General features: G+C 55.7%; 3 protein-coding genes across 3 annotated transcripts; 1 reads left to right on the forward strand and 2 right to left on the reverse strand.

Annotated features, from left to right (window-relative positions):
- Positions 1-3,968: 3,968 nt before the first annotated feature.
- Positions 3,969-5,096, reverse strand: J3D65DRAFT_667967 (uncharacterized protein; the record flags this gene model as incomplete). Its single annotated transcript, XM_066803071.1, has 3 exons — positions 3,969-4,367; positions 4,427-4,945; positions 4,995-5,096. The coding sequence occupies 3 exons, from the start codon at positions 5,094-5,096 to the stop codon at positions 3,969-3,971; spliced, it is 1,020 nt and encodes a 339-aa protein (XP_066655450.1).
- A 2,782-nt stretch (positions 5,097-7,878) lies between these two features.
- On the reverse strand, positions 7,879-8,946 carry J3D65DRAFT_375117 (phosducin family protein). Its single transcript, XM_066795733.1, has 4 exons — positions 8,809-8,946; positions 8,574-8,760; positions 8,177-8,528; positions 7,879-8,129 (listed from the first exon to the last, which is right to left on the reverse strand). The coding sequence occupies exons 1-4, from the start codon at positions 8,865-8,867 to the stop codon at positions 7,987-7,989; spliced, it is 741 nt and encodes a 246-aa protein (XP_066655451.1). The 5' UTR covers positions 8,868-8,946; the 3' UTR covers positions 7,879-7,986.
- Positions 8,947-9,074: 128 nt separating this feature from the next.
- J3D65DRAFT_625045 (putative coatomer subunit gamma) lies at positions 9,075-12,680 on the forward strand. The gene is made up of 5 exons (XM_066800309.1): positions 9,075-9,378; positions 9,429-9,787; positions 9,835-11,182; positions 11,228-12,016; positions 12,068-12,680. The coding sequence occupies exons 1-5, from the start codon at positions 9,297-9,299 to the stop codon at positions 12,394-12,396; spliced, it is 2,907 nt and encodes a 968-aa protein (XP_066655452.1). The 5' UTR covers positions 9,075-9,296; the 3' UTR covers positions 12,397-12,680.
- Positions 12,681-15,225: the final 2,545 nt, after the last annotated feature.

The raw sequence follows: 15,225 nt of genomic DNA on the forward strand, positions 1-15,225 counted from the left end.
AGAGGCTCCCCACAAGTGTTCTCGAATATCCTGTGATCCCCCAGCAAAGTCTTCCGTGGTGGCATGTTGAATTGCCAAGTGGGGCACTGGCGTCCTGCAGATGAACGGAAGAGAGACATGAGAAAGAAGTCTGCTTTTATACCCGCAAGAATCCATCAATCACATGCGCTGCAACTCGCTCTATCACGCCAAAGACTGCCACATGCCACGCAATCAGCCGCGCGCAAGAGCGGTACGTCAAGGCTCCGCCACGGGTATAAAAGATCTGCCCCTGGAGCCCAATCCGCAATCCAACGAGTCTTTCCCGGTATTCCGCGACTCTTGGAGTTCAAGAGAAAGGGGGTTGACTTGCACCCACGCTGGCTACTGACAATCTTACTTTGGCTTCTCGGGGGAGCTGTTTGTGGTAGCCATCCTCAGTTTCCCCTTCAGCAGCCCGCCCGCAGTCCACGACGTCAGCAAATTGAAATGACGGACAACACCGCTACGCTTCACTAATGCTTAACACCAGCATCGACGCCGTGGAATCCTCCCCATGCAATTCAAACAACAGTGAAGAAACAATGACAGAAAAACAGACAAGAGAAACAAGTCTGATACCATAGCTTTAAGGGAGTTGCCCCTTTGATGGCCACACAGAAAGTAGAGAAGTAGGCAACGCAGGAGAAGCGGACTAGCTTTATACCTGCAGCCAGTCCTTGGGCACGCACGCACATACGCCATGACGCCCGCATCTAGCTAGTTGACGGCCACGTGTCTTGAAGCTATCACGCGCTTGCGCTGTAGCCTCTGGCCACGCCTCTCAAGGCATAAAACTCTACTCTCTAACCCCCCTTTCCAGGTCGCTGCTCACACAGCCCTTCAACAACAAAGCTTATGGACCCAGAAGAACACTACTTGTGCTTCGGAACGACGAACCAGGAATTATCGGCACTTTGGGGAGTTTCTTTGCGGTAATCCCTTCAACCCCTTCAACAACGCGCAGTGACTGAAAACACCGCCACTGCGCTCCATCAACATCCATCATCACCAACCCACACCGCATCCTCCCCATCCCTCTCCTTCCCACCTTTTCCCCCGCTCAAAGCCGACAGTAAAACTAGAAACAACACCAAGCAGAAAAGTAGGGCGTGTCGTCAAAATTTGTCCCGCAGGAGTAGTGTGGCTTGAAGTCTCATGGTGTACGTGTACCGCTGCCTTCGTCGACGACAGACCTACAGAAGAGAGACAGGGTCAACCAGGAGGGCTTTATACCCGCAGCGCGCAGCCCGCAGCCACGCTCCGCCCGTCACATGCGCCGTCAGTCACATGTCGCCAGGCCCCTGCGCGGTCTGTCGTGGGTATAAAATCGATTCTTTCAACGCTCTTGGACTGCAAGGAGTTCCTATCGGCCTGCGACGACCCTGAAAAAAACATTGACAAAAGAATCTACTTGCGTTCTGCAGCGACGCTATTCTTCACTCTTTGCGCGGTCGAGGCCTGCTGCGCGGCATTTCCAGTCCGAGTTTCTTCATCATTACACGCAAGCGACGGCGGCAGTACGTCGAAGTGATGATCAACGCCATCAGCCATTGACGCCACATAGTCCCCCTTTTACTCTCCCCTGCCCTAGCTGCAAAATCGATAGAAAGGGGAGTCGGCACGACAAACAAGTAATGTTGTTTGATTACCTTTCCCAGAGTACTTCCCATGCTGAGAGTCTTCGTCGACCGCTGCCTCTGTCGGTAATGCAGTTGCGGGTTGAAAGTGAGGAGATACGCAGTGTTTTATACCAGCGGACGCTACCCATGACGCACATGCGCCGCGACCCCCACCACCTGCACTTCTTGGCAGCTGAAAGCCGCTGCGCTGGCACAGCCGCTCTCCTATCCTCTCTGGCGGGCTATAAAACTGCATCTTCGCCCGCTCCACCAGCTTCTTTCGCCCGGCAGGCTGTGTCACTCTTGTCGACGCACGAACATGACATCATCTCCGACTTCTGGCTTGTAGCTTCCAGAATCTGGGCAAGCTCTTACTTCGGCGGTGGGGAGGCGTGCCGCGATGTCCCTCCACCACCACTCTCCTTTCCTGTTCACCGATGCAGCGATAAGCTGCAGTGATGCATACCTACATCACCACCACTGAACAATCTCAACAATCTCAATATCATCACCCAATCTTGCCGCACCACCCTCGCTCCTCCGCGCTCTTCAGAATGCAAGACAAGAAAAGCAAGAAAGTGGAAATGCCATCCATATGTAGCATGCACCACCAACGCAGTGTCCGTGTCTGGACCGCTGGTACCCACGGCGCCCCGGTGCTCCTGCCTGTCGATGAGAGATGTATTGTACAGTTCAAGCCCCGGCGGGAGAAGGGGGTGGGTGCTTTTATACCTCCACCGCTCACGCCCACTGGCAGCATGGGCAGTGCGCCAGGTTCACATGCCTGTCGGACTCCTTCACTCGTGATAGCGCCTGCATCAGAAGACAGGCAGGCGCGCAGCAGGCAGGCGCGCAGCAGGTAGACAAGTATAAAAACACCCCTCCCTCTCCCTCCCCCCCTTTCCATCTACACAACAGCAACGCCAACGACAACGGCATCGCTCGCAGCGTCGCTGCCGAGCGACCAAAGAAAACGTCAGATTTACTGTTGGCCTACCATTCTCTTCGTACTGTACTGTCTTTCCGTCGCTCCTGGCTGTTGCTTCCTGCTTTCTTACTTTTGCCCGGCAGCTCTGGCACGCCGATAGATACACAGGCAGTCAGGCGAGAGGATGACGAGGTGATGATGGCGATCGTGACCACAGCGCAAACGCGACACGCAGCATTGCACGCTGCCTTCCATCAGTGAACCAAGGCCGATTGCACTGCATCGACAAGGCAAAATAACGTTGGTTGGTCTATCCATTGATCTCTTCATTCGTTCGTTCGTTCGCTGCTTTCGTCTGTCTGTCTGTCTGTCCGCTGCCCATGCGACTCGACACGCCACGCATCTCCTGCCCTCCCTTTTCCTTCGCTTTCGCTTTGAATTTTCCGGCAACCAAGCAACCAAGCAAGCAGTCAAGCAGTCAAGTAAGCAGTCTTTTTTTTCTTCGGCGCGTTGGCGTCACTACCACCCTATATCCACCATCGCCGTCACCGCCGTCGCTCCTGCACAACAGCACACAGCCGACCAAAATAAACGCCAGTGAAACAAGAAGCCGAGGAGCGCGGCACAACAGCAACGCAAGCAGGGTAGTAGGACAGAACAGGACGTGACAGGAGGCAAAATCTACAGAGCGCAAAGAAGGAGAGCGTGAGAAACGTGGCCATCAACGGGACAGGCGAGGATTTTAGAAAAGGTGAGGCAGGAGAGAAGAGAGGAGGAGAAGGAAAAGGAGAAGCGGGTATATCGGCAGAGAAAGCAAGTGGTACATGGCATAATGGCGTGAGTGCGTAAGAGTGCGTGAGTAATAGATGAACAGGGGAGAGAAAGGGCAAGGGAAATAGAAAAACCGAAAAGATGGAAAGATGGGAAGATGTGGCTAGCTGTTTGGGCGTTGAGGGCGGCGGTGAGCGCTCTTTTTCGTCTTCGTCTTCGTCTTCTTTTTCTTCTTCGGCGGCATATCCTTTTCGATCTTTTTGGGATCAACGGCTCTGCGGCGAGAGCTGGCGATGCTGGCGTGGAGTATTGCGCCGTCTGCCTGCGGTCGTTGGTGCGGCGAGGAGTGTGGCGTGCTGTCTGCCGCACCGCGCCCACACGACGGGATATCCGGAACGACGGGAGCCGCAGCGAGCGCCTGCCAGCTTCTCAGTCTGACAATGTCTCGCTGCGGAGCACGATTCCCGTGCCAACCCGAAGACTGCAACGGGGAGACAAGTGGAGACCGGCGGAGGAAGGCCTGAACTAGCCCAGCAGAGGAGAGAGGGGCGGAGCGGAGCGGAGGCGATTCCTAGCGCCCACACGGTGGCAGAACCGACCACGTCCACTCCTCTCCACGCCATTGGTCCTCAGATCAGCTCGTCCGCGCTGCCGGCCCTCGCGCTCTCTTCAATGGCGCGCCACACAAAGTCCTCCTCGAACACGGGGCCCTGCCCGTTGCACCGCGCGGCGCCGCGCAGCCGCTCGCACACGTCCGCCACGTCGACCGCGCCCTGCCGCACCGCCGGGTGCGCCTGGATGAGATCCCACGTCTCCTTGGCGCCGAGGTGGTGGCCGGTGCTGGCGGCGCCGACGATGGGGATGCGCGAGAGGATGGTGGCGCCGGGGCCCAGGCCGGCCGTGTCGGGCGGCTTGTGGTGGTCGTCGTCTTGCGGGACCTTGCCCGTGACGACGGTGACGGCGTCGCGCGCAGAATCTCGTTTTCCGTCTTGGCCCGCTGCAGCAGCAGCTTCAGCCGCTCGTTGTCGCTTTGCAGGCTGTGCGTGCTGCTCTCCAGCGCCGACAGCTTGGCCTCCAGCTCCCGCACGTGGCGTTCCTTGCGCTCGCGAAAGGCGCGCTGCGCGGCGCGGTTCTGGGCCTTGCGGCGGGACTGCGCGGGCGTGAGGTTGCCGGTTGCCGTCAAGGCGCCCGTCGGCGTGGCCGCGGTCCCCGTGGCGAGGGACGATATGGACGGCCGCTTGACGATGGTGTGTCCGCTCGCCGACTCGCTGTCGTCGTTGTCCGAGGAGCCGCTGCGGGTGCGCGAGGGCGAGTGCGGCGGTAGCGCGAAGGCGGCGTCTGCGGGAGCGGCTGCGGGAGCGGCGGCAGGAGCAGTGGGCGCGGGCGGGAAGGATTGCTGCTGGAATGGCGGGACGCGTGGTTGGGCAGAGTCGAGGTCGAGGTTGATGGCGCTGTCGACGCTGGCAGAGGGGTGGAGGGCGGCGGGGCCGGCGACGGCGGCGTGGTGGTGATTGGGCGGCGAGCCGGAATGCAGGTTGTGGCAGTAGTGCTGTTGGGGCTGATGCTGCAGCGAGAACTGGTCAAAGTGGTGGTGTTGGTTGTTGTCCTGGGGGCGATTAGTGAGCAGCAAGCGAAACTGTGGGGATAATACGGACGTGGGGATTTATCTTGTTCTCGATGCCATCGTACGAGGGCGTAGGGGGCAGGCCCATGTAGTATTGCTGCTGGGGCGGGGCGGAAAAGTACGAGTAGTCCATGGCGATGGTGTCGACGACTCTCAGCTGGCGGGGGAGCTGGAGGTGACAGACGAAGAAGTGGTGGTGGTCTGGAGGAAATGAAGGTGTCCGGGTCGGGATCGAACAGACCTGAAGCTCGGACGGCAGGCGGAGCGAGGGGAACCAGGCGGAGCGTCGTCGAAATATACCTTTTGCTGCGTAAGCCGACAGCGACAGCGACACCGACGACAGGAACAAGCTAAGGTAAGGCTGAGGGCGCGACGAGGTGTAAGGTAAGGTATGTAAGGTATTCTCTTCGCTGTCCTCCATGTCGGCCGGTCAGTCAGTGCTGTGGGCTGTGGCCGTCCGTCATGACGAGGACGAACAAATCCCTGCAGCTGATCCGCCCGTCGATCGTCACTGGCCACTGCATCTGACCGGCCGCTGCAACGAAACAAACGAAACATGTATCAACTACTTCAAACGACATCCCCATCCCATCCCAATTCTGCAACCCAACGCCTCCTCTCCCCACCATGTCCCTGTCCACCACAACAACCGGCCCGCCGTCCGCCTCCGCCCTACAGTACATCGCGGATCCACCTGAGCAGAGCAACGCACTTCCCCCGCCAGCCGGAAGACGTGGCTGATTAACGTTACCGCGGGAGGCCGCTTGAGAGGAGAAGCTTTGTATTTTGGTGTCAGAAGCACCCTTTTCTCATTTGTTGTGCGATCCGCGCGCTTGGTTGGTTGCCCGTTGGCGCATGGGTCTGGAAGCGGGCGGGCCGGCGGCGCGGGCTTTGGCTGCTCCTCGAGTCCTCTTTGCGGGTGAGCGGCATGCCCCCAGGCAGAAGTGAGGCTGTTTGGCCAAGATCCGCGATGACGGGCTTTGCGGTACACGTGCTTCAGGTACCAGTGCCTATGGCAGTGTCATCCGGCATGCTCGAGGTGGTGTCGTAGCTTGGACTGGTGTTGTAGGAGTACTCGGGTCCAGATTGGGCATGCTTGCAGCAAGTGTCGTCTACCACTGAACGTCAACATCAATGCCTTTTCCCATCTAGTATGGTTGGGAATCCATCCTCTCCGACGTGCAATAGTCTTGCGAATCTCGAGTCTTCCAACAAGCCTCGACATCTTCACTGATTGGTCGGAGAAAAGCTGCAGGGGTAAACATCCAAGCAAAGCAGCTAGACAAGCGCCAAGCATTTCAGGACTCGGTTCCCGCAGTACATATGCTCATGCATATGCCCATTGAAATGTAAGCCGCGATAGATGAACCTTGCGCTACACAACTTGAGCATGAGCCTTCTGAAGAATATCAATGTGTGTAGGAGCGTTGATGGAAGACAAGCGCGATTGACGAATCGAAAGACCCGGAAAGCACCGCCCCGAGACACTTGCGCAGAGAGATCAGCGCACTGCAGAGTCTGTGGTCCCAAAACAGGGGCATCAAAATCGGGAATGACAAGACTGGAGCGAGGTGAAGAGATGATGAAGCAAGCCAGTGTTGGATCAACCAACCGTTCAACACCGATAAATGAATACCATCGCCTCCAGAGATCCAGATGCCCCGCCTGATCACGTACATTCAAGTACAGCAGAACACAGTATGACGTGCGGTCCATGGATTCGCGCATCATCATCAAGTCCCATGTCTTCCGAACCCGTCTTACCTAGGCAGATCCTATGCCAGGCCGGCAGCGATCCTCAACCAACATATGTGAGTAGGCGAGATGGCCGAGACCATGAGGCTGAAACCCACGCTTGCGTGGTCATCGACCCCGCGCCGCACCTCGCCACGCTCCGAAAGACGGCGACAGCCAGTGGTGGAATGGAACGATCGAGGTCAGATGGGCAGCAGAGGCTTGAGAAGGCGGAGGCGGAGGCTGAGATGAAATCCGCAGAGAGGGGTGAAGATACGCAGTGCGACGCCGCAAGAGGGGAAGGACAGGGAAAGCGTTGCCAACATGTCGTCAGCGACGGACGAGGCCAATGGCAAGACGGTCCAGGGGCTGGCGAGGCTGATGTTGCATACGCGATGGTTTACGCCCAGGCCCACGTGTGCGGTTGAGAAGATGGATGGTCCAGTGTTGGAGGAGTCAGGGGGCCAAAACGGGTAACTGCATGCATGAAGATGTCCATGCAGCCATGATACGGGCTACGGTCTGGACTCGAGATTGGGTGATTCTGAAAGGAGAGCCGGAGAAACGCGATAACGTAGTTGGACGCTGCGGCGCCATTTGGTTGTGTTGGTGGCGTGGTGACAGCGCGTCTACTCAACCGCACTGTCCATGGACGGCGGCGATATACAAAGGCTGGCTGGAGAGAATGGGTGACTCACGAATGCTCAAATCTCTCTCAAGTTGAGGTCTCAGAATATATTGAGCCGTCCCACGATGCACATCTATTGCAAACGAGTCCGCCGTATCAATGTCACTATATTCCAAGTCAGCAAAAGTCGGCCGAAGGACGCGCGTGGCTGCCGGACGTGATTCACCGTGGAGGAATGGCCATCGTCGAAGCAGATGATGCGCCAAAGCATTTCGCGAGACATCCGACGAAAAGAAAATGGAAAAAGACGTAGTCGTTCGTGGTCAGCAGCTGAGCGGCTTTTCAGGGGCGAATCACCAGCCGCTGTTGGAGACTTGAGCTTGAAGCTGAAAGGTTGGTGTGAGCTCGGGAATTCACCAGGGACTTTGGCACGTGTCACTGTCATGGCTGACCTGCTGGAGATTTCGTAGGTTTTCAGGTCGGCCGTGCCAATAATCCTTTTGATCCATTCCAGTCGCTTTCGTATTTTCGTTGGCTTATTTGCCTTCTAGATTGTAGATTCGGGTCCTTTACTGCTGTGTCTAGGTGCCAGGCCTGGGACCATTGACGGTCGAACTTCCCGAGCCAGCTCGAGCATGGCGTTGATGTGTGCCCGCTGGGCTCAATCCCAGTCGCTATCTTCGTCGTCGTCATTCCGGGATTGGCGAATCTTCTTGGGTCCTTGCTCGGTATCCTCGTCTTTGCGCCTCAACCGTGGGTCGGAATGCTGCAGCGCCCCGAGATCCAATAGGACTTTCTTGATATCTGCACGTTGTCAGTCAAGTGTAGAGACACAAAGAGTGTGCACCTACCGTCGGTCGACGTCCGCGGCCCATTGAGCTCCCTCAGCGTCACAATTTGCCTCTTGATATCGCCATCCTTGTATATCAGCACCGTGGGGCAATTCTTGTCCGGATATCCCTCGATGCACAAGTTGCCGCGCATCTTGCAAAACTTGATGTCTCCAAAGTCCCGCGCAAGCTCCCGCCACAGCTCTTCCGCAATGCGCGACTCCACGTTGGAGTCTGAAGCGGTGAGGAGCACAAATACCCATGCCTTTTGCGACGCTTCCGTCACCTCGCGCGAGTAGTCTGGTTTTTGGACCGGGTAGACCTGGTTGAAGACTGATGCTTTCGTAATGGTTGATAGCTCCGCCATGCGCTTCTTCCTGTCATTTGTCAGAGACTGCCGATGGCGAACGGATAGCACCAACCGGTATTGCTCGAGAAAGTCCTCATCCTCGTCGTCCTCCAGCTCGTCCAGCTCGTCCAAGTCTTTGCCCTCCAGTCTGTTCTCGTGTGCCAATCTCCTCGCCTCGACGAGGGCTTCTTCGATCATGGGCGTGGGCGACGGGGGCTTTTCTGGAATGACTCCATGCTTGCGCAAAATGTCGTTCCTGGAATTGCGTCAGCCTGCAGCCCAAACTGGAGCCAAGGACGCTCACCATTCAGTGTCCTCGTTCGGGTCGACTTCTACGGGAATGGGGACGTCTGGAATGTTCATCGTGGTGGCAGATTCAAAGTAGCCGGCGAGCAGCAGAGTGTCTTGAAGCAATCTAATCTGCTTCTGCGCAGGGTTGTTGTCGATGCCTGTGGAGCTGCAGCTCGTCGGGGGCTTCGACGTCTCCGCAAAGTCGTTGCCGGTGTTGTGGCCCGTGCACCGGCCTGATCATGGGCCACCGCCCGGCAGAGAGCTCCCATCACCACACACCCAGGGTGAACTCGCCCACTCCCTCCCAACAACCCGCTCGCGCCAACCTCTACACGATACGATTCGCTGCCCGGCACCGAATCGCTCGTCGCTCACTTCCATCGCGACATCGCCGTCAACCCCGGTCGCGCAACTACCTCCGGACGGCCAACGAGGACACCTATACCCCATACTTGAGGCCACGCATACCCAGGTTGCCTGTTGGCGCCCACCAGCATTACAATGGTGGACTACAACAAAAAAGACATGCCGCAGAGCATTGCGACTCCCACGGCCATTGACAAATCAAAAGTTTTGGCACAAGGTGCGTGCTTCGACTGCTTTCTGTTGCCAACGGGAGCTGACCGTGCAAAGCTCGTGAGATTTTAGACGACTCCAGCCTCACTCCGCTCGAGTGTCGCCCAATACTTGCTTCAGTCGCCCGACTGATTCTCAGTGGAGAAGAGTTGAAGCCGCCAGAAGTCGCCGAGATGCTTGACGAGATCAAGGAACTCTTCAAACATGAATCTCCCGCGCTCCGCCAACTTGTCCACTTGATCATCAAGGAAATGTACCAACTTGAAAATCTCAACCTCCACAATTACCGCCTTTTCCTTCCAAGCTCGGTCTCTAAGGATGCAGGAGGAAATCAGTCGCAGAGCAAAAGTTCCGTCAACAATCCTGTCAGGATTCTCCAACCCAATGCTACTAGGGCCTTCTGTCGTGTCTCCGAGGTGAGTCAGAAGCTGCTGAATCACGAAAGGGTGCTAACAAACAGCAGGCTTCTACTGCCCAAAGTTTTTCAACAAAAGTCGATCCCTTGATTGTCGACCCCGAACCCAGCATCCAGTCTGCTGCTCTTGTCGGCCTCTATCATACACTTCCCTTGGGACTTTCGCACCTCCGACCCCTCCAAGGGAAGATCCAAGAGGTCCCAAACAAGATTCAAGAGGCTTTCAAGGAAAAGAGGGGGATTTCGGCCTGGCCGGAATACCATGCCCTTGGACTCGACTATCGCAACCGCCTTGCCCCCGAAATGCTGGCCAAGGACTACATCAGGTCTAGCGACGGAGGCTCCAGACACTTGAAAAAACTTCAAGCGCCCGCGTCCAAAATCTTCTTCGCCCGCTTCGCAGCCGAGATGGCCGAGAAGAGCAATTATCGACAGGGTGCGATCGAGTTCCTAAAGGAGCAGTTGGACTTCTTCCAGTCCATCGAGTACGATCCGACGGTCACTGGCGACAAAGAATCCTTCGTTTTGAAGCGCTCCATGGTAGCGCTCGAGGCTGCCAAAACCATTTGCCAAATCGAAGACATCGACCGCGGATCTCTCGATGAAGCTGTGCAGAAACTTGTGGAGATGGCAAACAATTCCCACCAGGTTGTCAAGTTTGCCGCCATGCGGACTCTCTGCAGCGTTGCTAGCACCTACCCGGACATGGTCCGCCGGCACAACGACAGCATCAGGAAACAGATGAAGAACTCGAATAAGGACATTGGAAGTTTCGCCACTACCACTTTGCTGAAGACAGCCGACGAGGCCGACGTGGACACCCTCATGAAGGAAGTCGGAAGTCTCATGACAAATGCGACCAACGATTTCAAGGTCGTCATCGTGGAGGCAGTCACGACGCTCTGCCTGAAGTTTCCCGCGAAGAAGACTGCCTTGGCCAAATTCCTCGGCGACTATCTCAAGGATGAAGGGTCTTACGAATTCAAGCGTGCCATGGTCGAGGGCATGTTTGACCTAGTCAAGTCCATTCCAGAAACCAAAAAGGACGTCTTGACCCAGCTTTGCGAGTTCATCGAGGACTGCGAATACCCGAACCTCACTATCCGGGTGCTGCATCTCGTTGGCACTGAGGGGCCAACAGTAGATCACCCTACCCCTTTCATTCGTTACATCTACAATCGCTTGGTGTTGGAGAATGCCCTCGTCCGTGCAGCCGCCGTGACGGCGCTTTCCAAGTTCGGCGTCGGCCAAAAGGAGCCCGAGCTCAAGCGCAGCGTCCACGTCCTTCTCAGCCGCAGCTTGGACGACGAAGATGACGAAGTCCGAGATCGAGCAGCTTTGAGCCTGCGGTTGATGGATGGCGAGGACGAGAAATCGCGCGAGCTCGTCAGAAATGGTAAGGACACCTCGGCCCTCTGTGAATGTCTCTAACATGCGGCAGACTCCATGTACTCCCTTGCAGAATTCGAGGACAGGCTAGCCTTGTACGTGTCGACTGACGATCGTTCCGCTTTCAATGAGCCTTTCGACCTCTCCCTGGTGCCCATCGTCAGCAGGGATAAGGCTCTCTCCGAGAGTCGTACCAAGAAGCTCCTGGCATCTACAACTCCCAAACCTCCTTCTGCCTCGAAGAACCCTGGGCGGAAAGGCGCTGATGATTTGGCCCCATCTGACGCTGCTGCTCAGAAGAAATACACGCAGCAGTTGCAGGCTATCCCAGAGTTCTCTGGATACGGCAAACTCCTGAAGTCTTCACCTGCCATCGAGCTCACTGAATCGGGTATAGAGTACATCGTCACTGTGGTCAAACACGTTTACGACAAGCACGTCGTGCTCCAGTTCAACATCACAAACGACATGGACAACACCGCTTTTGAAAATGTCGACGTACAGTTCGAATCCGTCAGCGAATACCTTGAAGCAGATTGGAGGGTTCCTATTGAAAGACTCGAGAAAGACCAGTCCGGCATATTTTACGTCAGTTTCAAGAACACTCGAAAATACGTTTCAGGCCCCTACGAGTTTGCCGGCAAGCTTAGCTGCATCTTGAAGGATACACAACATCCCGACGACCAAGGCTACGAGGACGGTTGGGGTCTCATTCCTTTCTCTCTCACAGTCGGAGATTTCTTCTTGCCGGCGTTTTCCGGAAGCTTTGACAATTTTTGGCAACAGCCTCGCATCCGCCACGTCGGAAAAACTTGGACAGTTCCCCGGACAAGTATTCAAGGTAGGATCTCCTACTCTTTGCATATCGACTACAGAAACTAATTTCGTTCAGAATACGTTGAAAAAACCCTTCAGGCGCTGCAGCTTGAACCTTTCGATGGCACAGGGACTGTGTCGAGCAAATATGTACACAAGCTTAAGTTGTACGGTAGAACGATATACGGCGGCAAGGTTGCGGCGATGGTGGATATCGTGCGCCAGACAAGCACTGGTCCGATTGATCACATGGTGAAAGTCCAAGCCAGGTCGGAGGAAATTGGCGTTGCCACGTTGATTAAGAAGACCATGCCGCTTTATGTGGAGAAGCCCGATGAGGAGGAGGGGGCGGAGGCGGAGGCGGAGGTTGAGGAGGAGGAGGAGCAGGAAATGGAGGATGAGTAGGCGCAATGGGTCAAATTCCTCAGTGTCCGCAGGGCACGGGCAAAATTCTCAGTTGCATGACATAGCCTTGAATGGGTTGCCAGTTCAATTTCACTTCATCCCCAGAAATCACTTCGATGACCTGAGCTTGTGCAATCCATCGCAATCTCAGGCAGCGAGGCTCATGATTCCCCATTTCCAGATTTTGAGTGTATCCCCCGTCTATTTTGATGATATATTCGAACAGAGTAGACCATGGTGTGGTACGAAGCTGAAATGTTTACAGTCGAGACTATCCACTCAGCTGAAAGAGTGCGAAATTGCAGCGAATCCAATTGGCATTGCGTGCAGCACAGGATGTGAGTTTGTAGACTCTGATGCTCAGGGCTAACCGAGCACATGGACTGGCAACTTCGTCCGTGGTTGATACGTGCGGGGCCGCAAATCTGCACAAGAAATAGACAACCGAGAGACAACAGTTACCCTGCTGCTTGCGAATAGCCAACTTTAGACACGCTGGACGGCGGCGTAGAACAAGGCTGAAGTGTCCTGGGACAGATGCGCTGGAATCCTGGAGCCTGATTCGCGGCCCTGAAGACGGCGACAAAGTTGCACGTCGTGGCCTACCGCGTTGGGCCGGCGACATGGAGGTAAGGACCAATCGGAAAAGTTTGAACGCATCTTTGAACGTAGTTGAGAGCGGCGTTGGCTCTGCTCCGCGGCAACTTGGATCAGCGATCCTGGGCTATGACCTGTCTAGCCGCACAAGACAGGCAAAAGGGAGTATGGCACCAATCAGGGAGCATTCGAACGCAACATTAAACGTCTGCAGTACGGCGTCGACGGTCACGATAGCAAGGGAATCCATGCGCAAGCCAATTGACGAGCAGCGAAAGTCAGGGGAGGGAAAGCTTCGAACGGCGAGAAAATGCGGCGTAGGGCGCGGTCTGCAATGGGGATGTGAGAAGCGAGAGAACCAAGTCAGCGTACGCCACCAGATTCCCAGCCAATGGCATGGCTGAAGAAATCACATTGAACGTCGGCGTGTACGGCGTCAACAAAGGAGGCTGGCGTAGTGACGAGACTGCAGCTATTCGAGCCAATCAATCAGCACATGAAGAGCAACTTCAAACGTAGAGAGGAGCGGCGTAGGGCGTGGTCTGCGAAAATCGGATCATGAGAAGCGAGGAAGACAAGAATAGATGAGCGCCACGAGGGAAGGCTTCTCGACCAATTGCATCCACGAAAGGACAACATCGAACGCCGTGGTGTAAGGCGCCAACTGAGGGTGGCCTAGGCGGGTTTGCAAAGGTGGATATCGATATCGCGGGAGCCAACCGAATCGACAAGGTAGAGAGACAACTTTGAACATGGCAGAGCGCGGCGTAGGGCGCAATCTGCAGCCATGCGAACATGCGGGACCGTCAAAAGCAATGCTGGATACTCCCAGACCTATCAAGCAGGCGCATGGCGAACCTCGAACGTCGAAGAGTGCGGCGTCAGGCAGAAAAGATGGGTCAGCGGCTAACTTACAGGTATTGGCAGGGTAAAGGGGCTGCTTTCGCTAATTATGCATGCGGGTTCGAAAGCATTGAGCGCCTCTCCGCGCGGCTTAACGCACGAGATGGAAACGAACGGCCTAGCTATCAGCTTTGAGGAGTGGCACTCGTCCAAAAACCAATCGATGGCACGGGTTCCAATGTTGAACGTCTTGGGTTGCGGCGTCAAGTCCGACCGCAAGTAGTTGAGCGGCATGAAATCGAAATCGAAAGCAGCGAGGCCAGAGATGACGACTTGCGTGGACCAATCGCTCGCACAGATTGTCAAGCAGTGAAGGTGGGGGCCAGAACACTGCAAATATGACGGACAGGGGCTCTAGCAAATGGAATCGGCGCATTTGCAACGTCGAACGTAGAGAGTGCGGCGTCTTGCAGGATTGCATATGCAGTAAACAGATCGTCGCGATGGCTGGAAATGTGGCAGTCTGGATGCGTGTCCCTGTCCCATGGTTTGCTGCGCCGCGATAAAGCATGAGGCGTATTTTGTGCCTTGTTGAGTGAAGAGTTTCGTGGTTTGCTGTGCCGCATCTTCTGAAAAGCAGTAGGCAAGTTGACGGATAGGGAGAAACCTACAGCACGGCCCGCCGTCAAGGCAGACATGACAGCCGCTTTGAATGCTCCTTGATAGCGATCGACCCATGCTAAACTGCACACTGTTTTCGCTCAGCCAGGGGAAGACATACGGGGCGGAAACGGCAGTGTCCTGAGCAAGTCCAGCCATCAATTGCTGGACCAGCATGTGTATGGAAGGCTGAGATATCTCTGGAAGAGAGTGCGCTGGAGCAGCTGCGTTGTTGTGTCGCACCTGTTCCGCTGCTACGTTCTACAAGAAGAGGATCGAATGGGAGACTTGCGGCGAGGCTGAATGGTCTGCCGTACTCCATGCAGGCGCCAAACTGGGGAAACACCTCGAGTTTGAGGAATTGGGTTGTATTTCCACATGGTATTGAAGTGATCGAAGCGCGTAGATGTCCATGGTGGCTTGCATTGACAAGCCAGTTGTCAAATCAAGCCTCGCCCTGTTTGCCGCGCGGAAGCAAGAGGTGTCAGTTGAGAAAGTGCAGGTTGAGAGTCTGATGAGCATACCAGCTGGGGAACTTTGAGTTGATTGAACAAACTGTGCGCCAACGCTCGCTGGGCGCTTGGAGAGACTCGCCGCATGATCTCGATGATTCCGCTGTTGTTTGGCTTTCTCTACGCTCCTAGACAGGATCCTTTCCGGACAAGTGCGATTGCTGCATGTGAAAGGTGATGGCTGACGCTAGAGTGTGATTGAGTCGGGAAGTCACTG

Source organism: Phyllosticta citribraziliensis (assembly GCF_038025025.1).
Source record: "Phyllosticta citribraziliensis strain CPC 17464 chromosome Unknown J3D65scaffold_6, whole genome shotgun sequence".
Lineage (NCBI taxonomy): Eukaryota > Fungi > Ascomycota > Dothideomycetes > Botryosphaeriales > Phyllostictaceae > Phyllosticta > Phyllosticta citribraziliensis.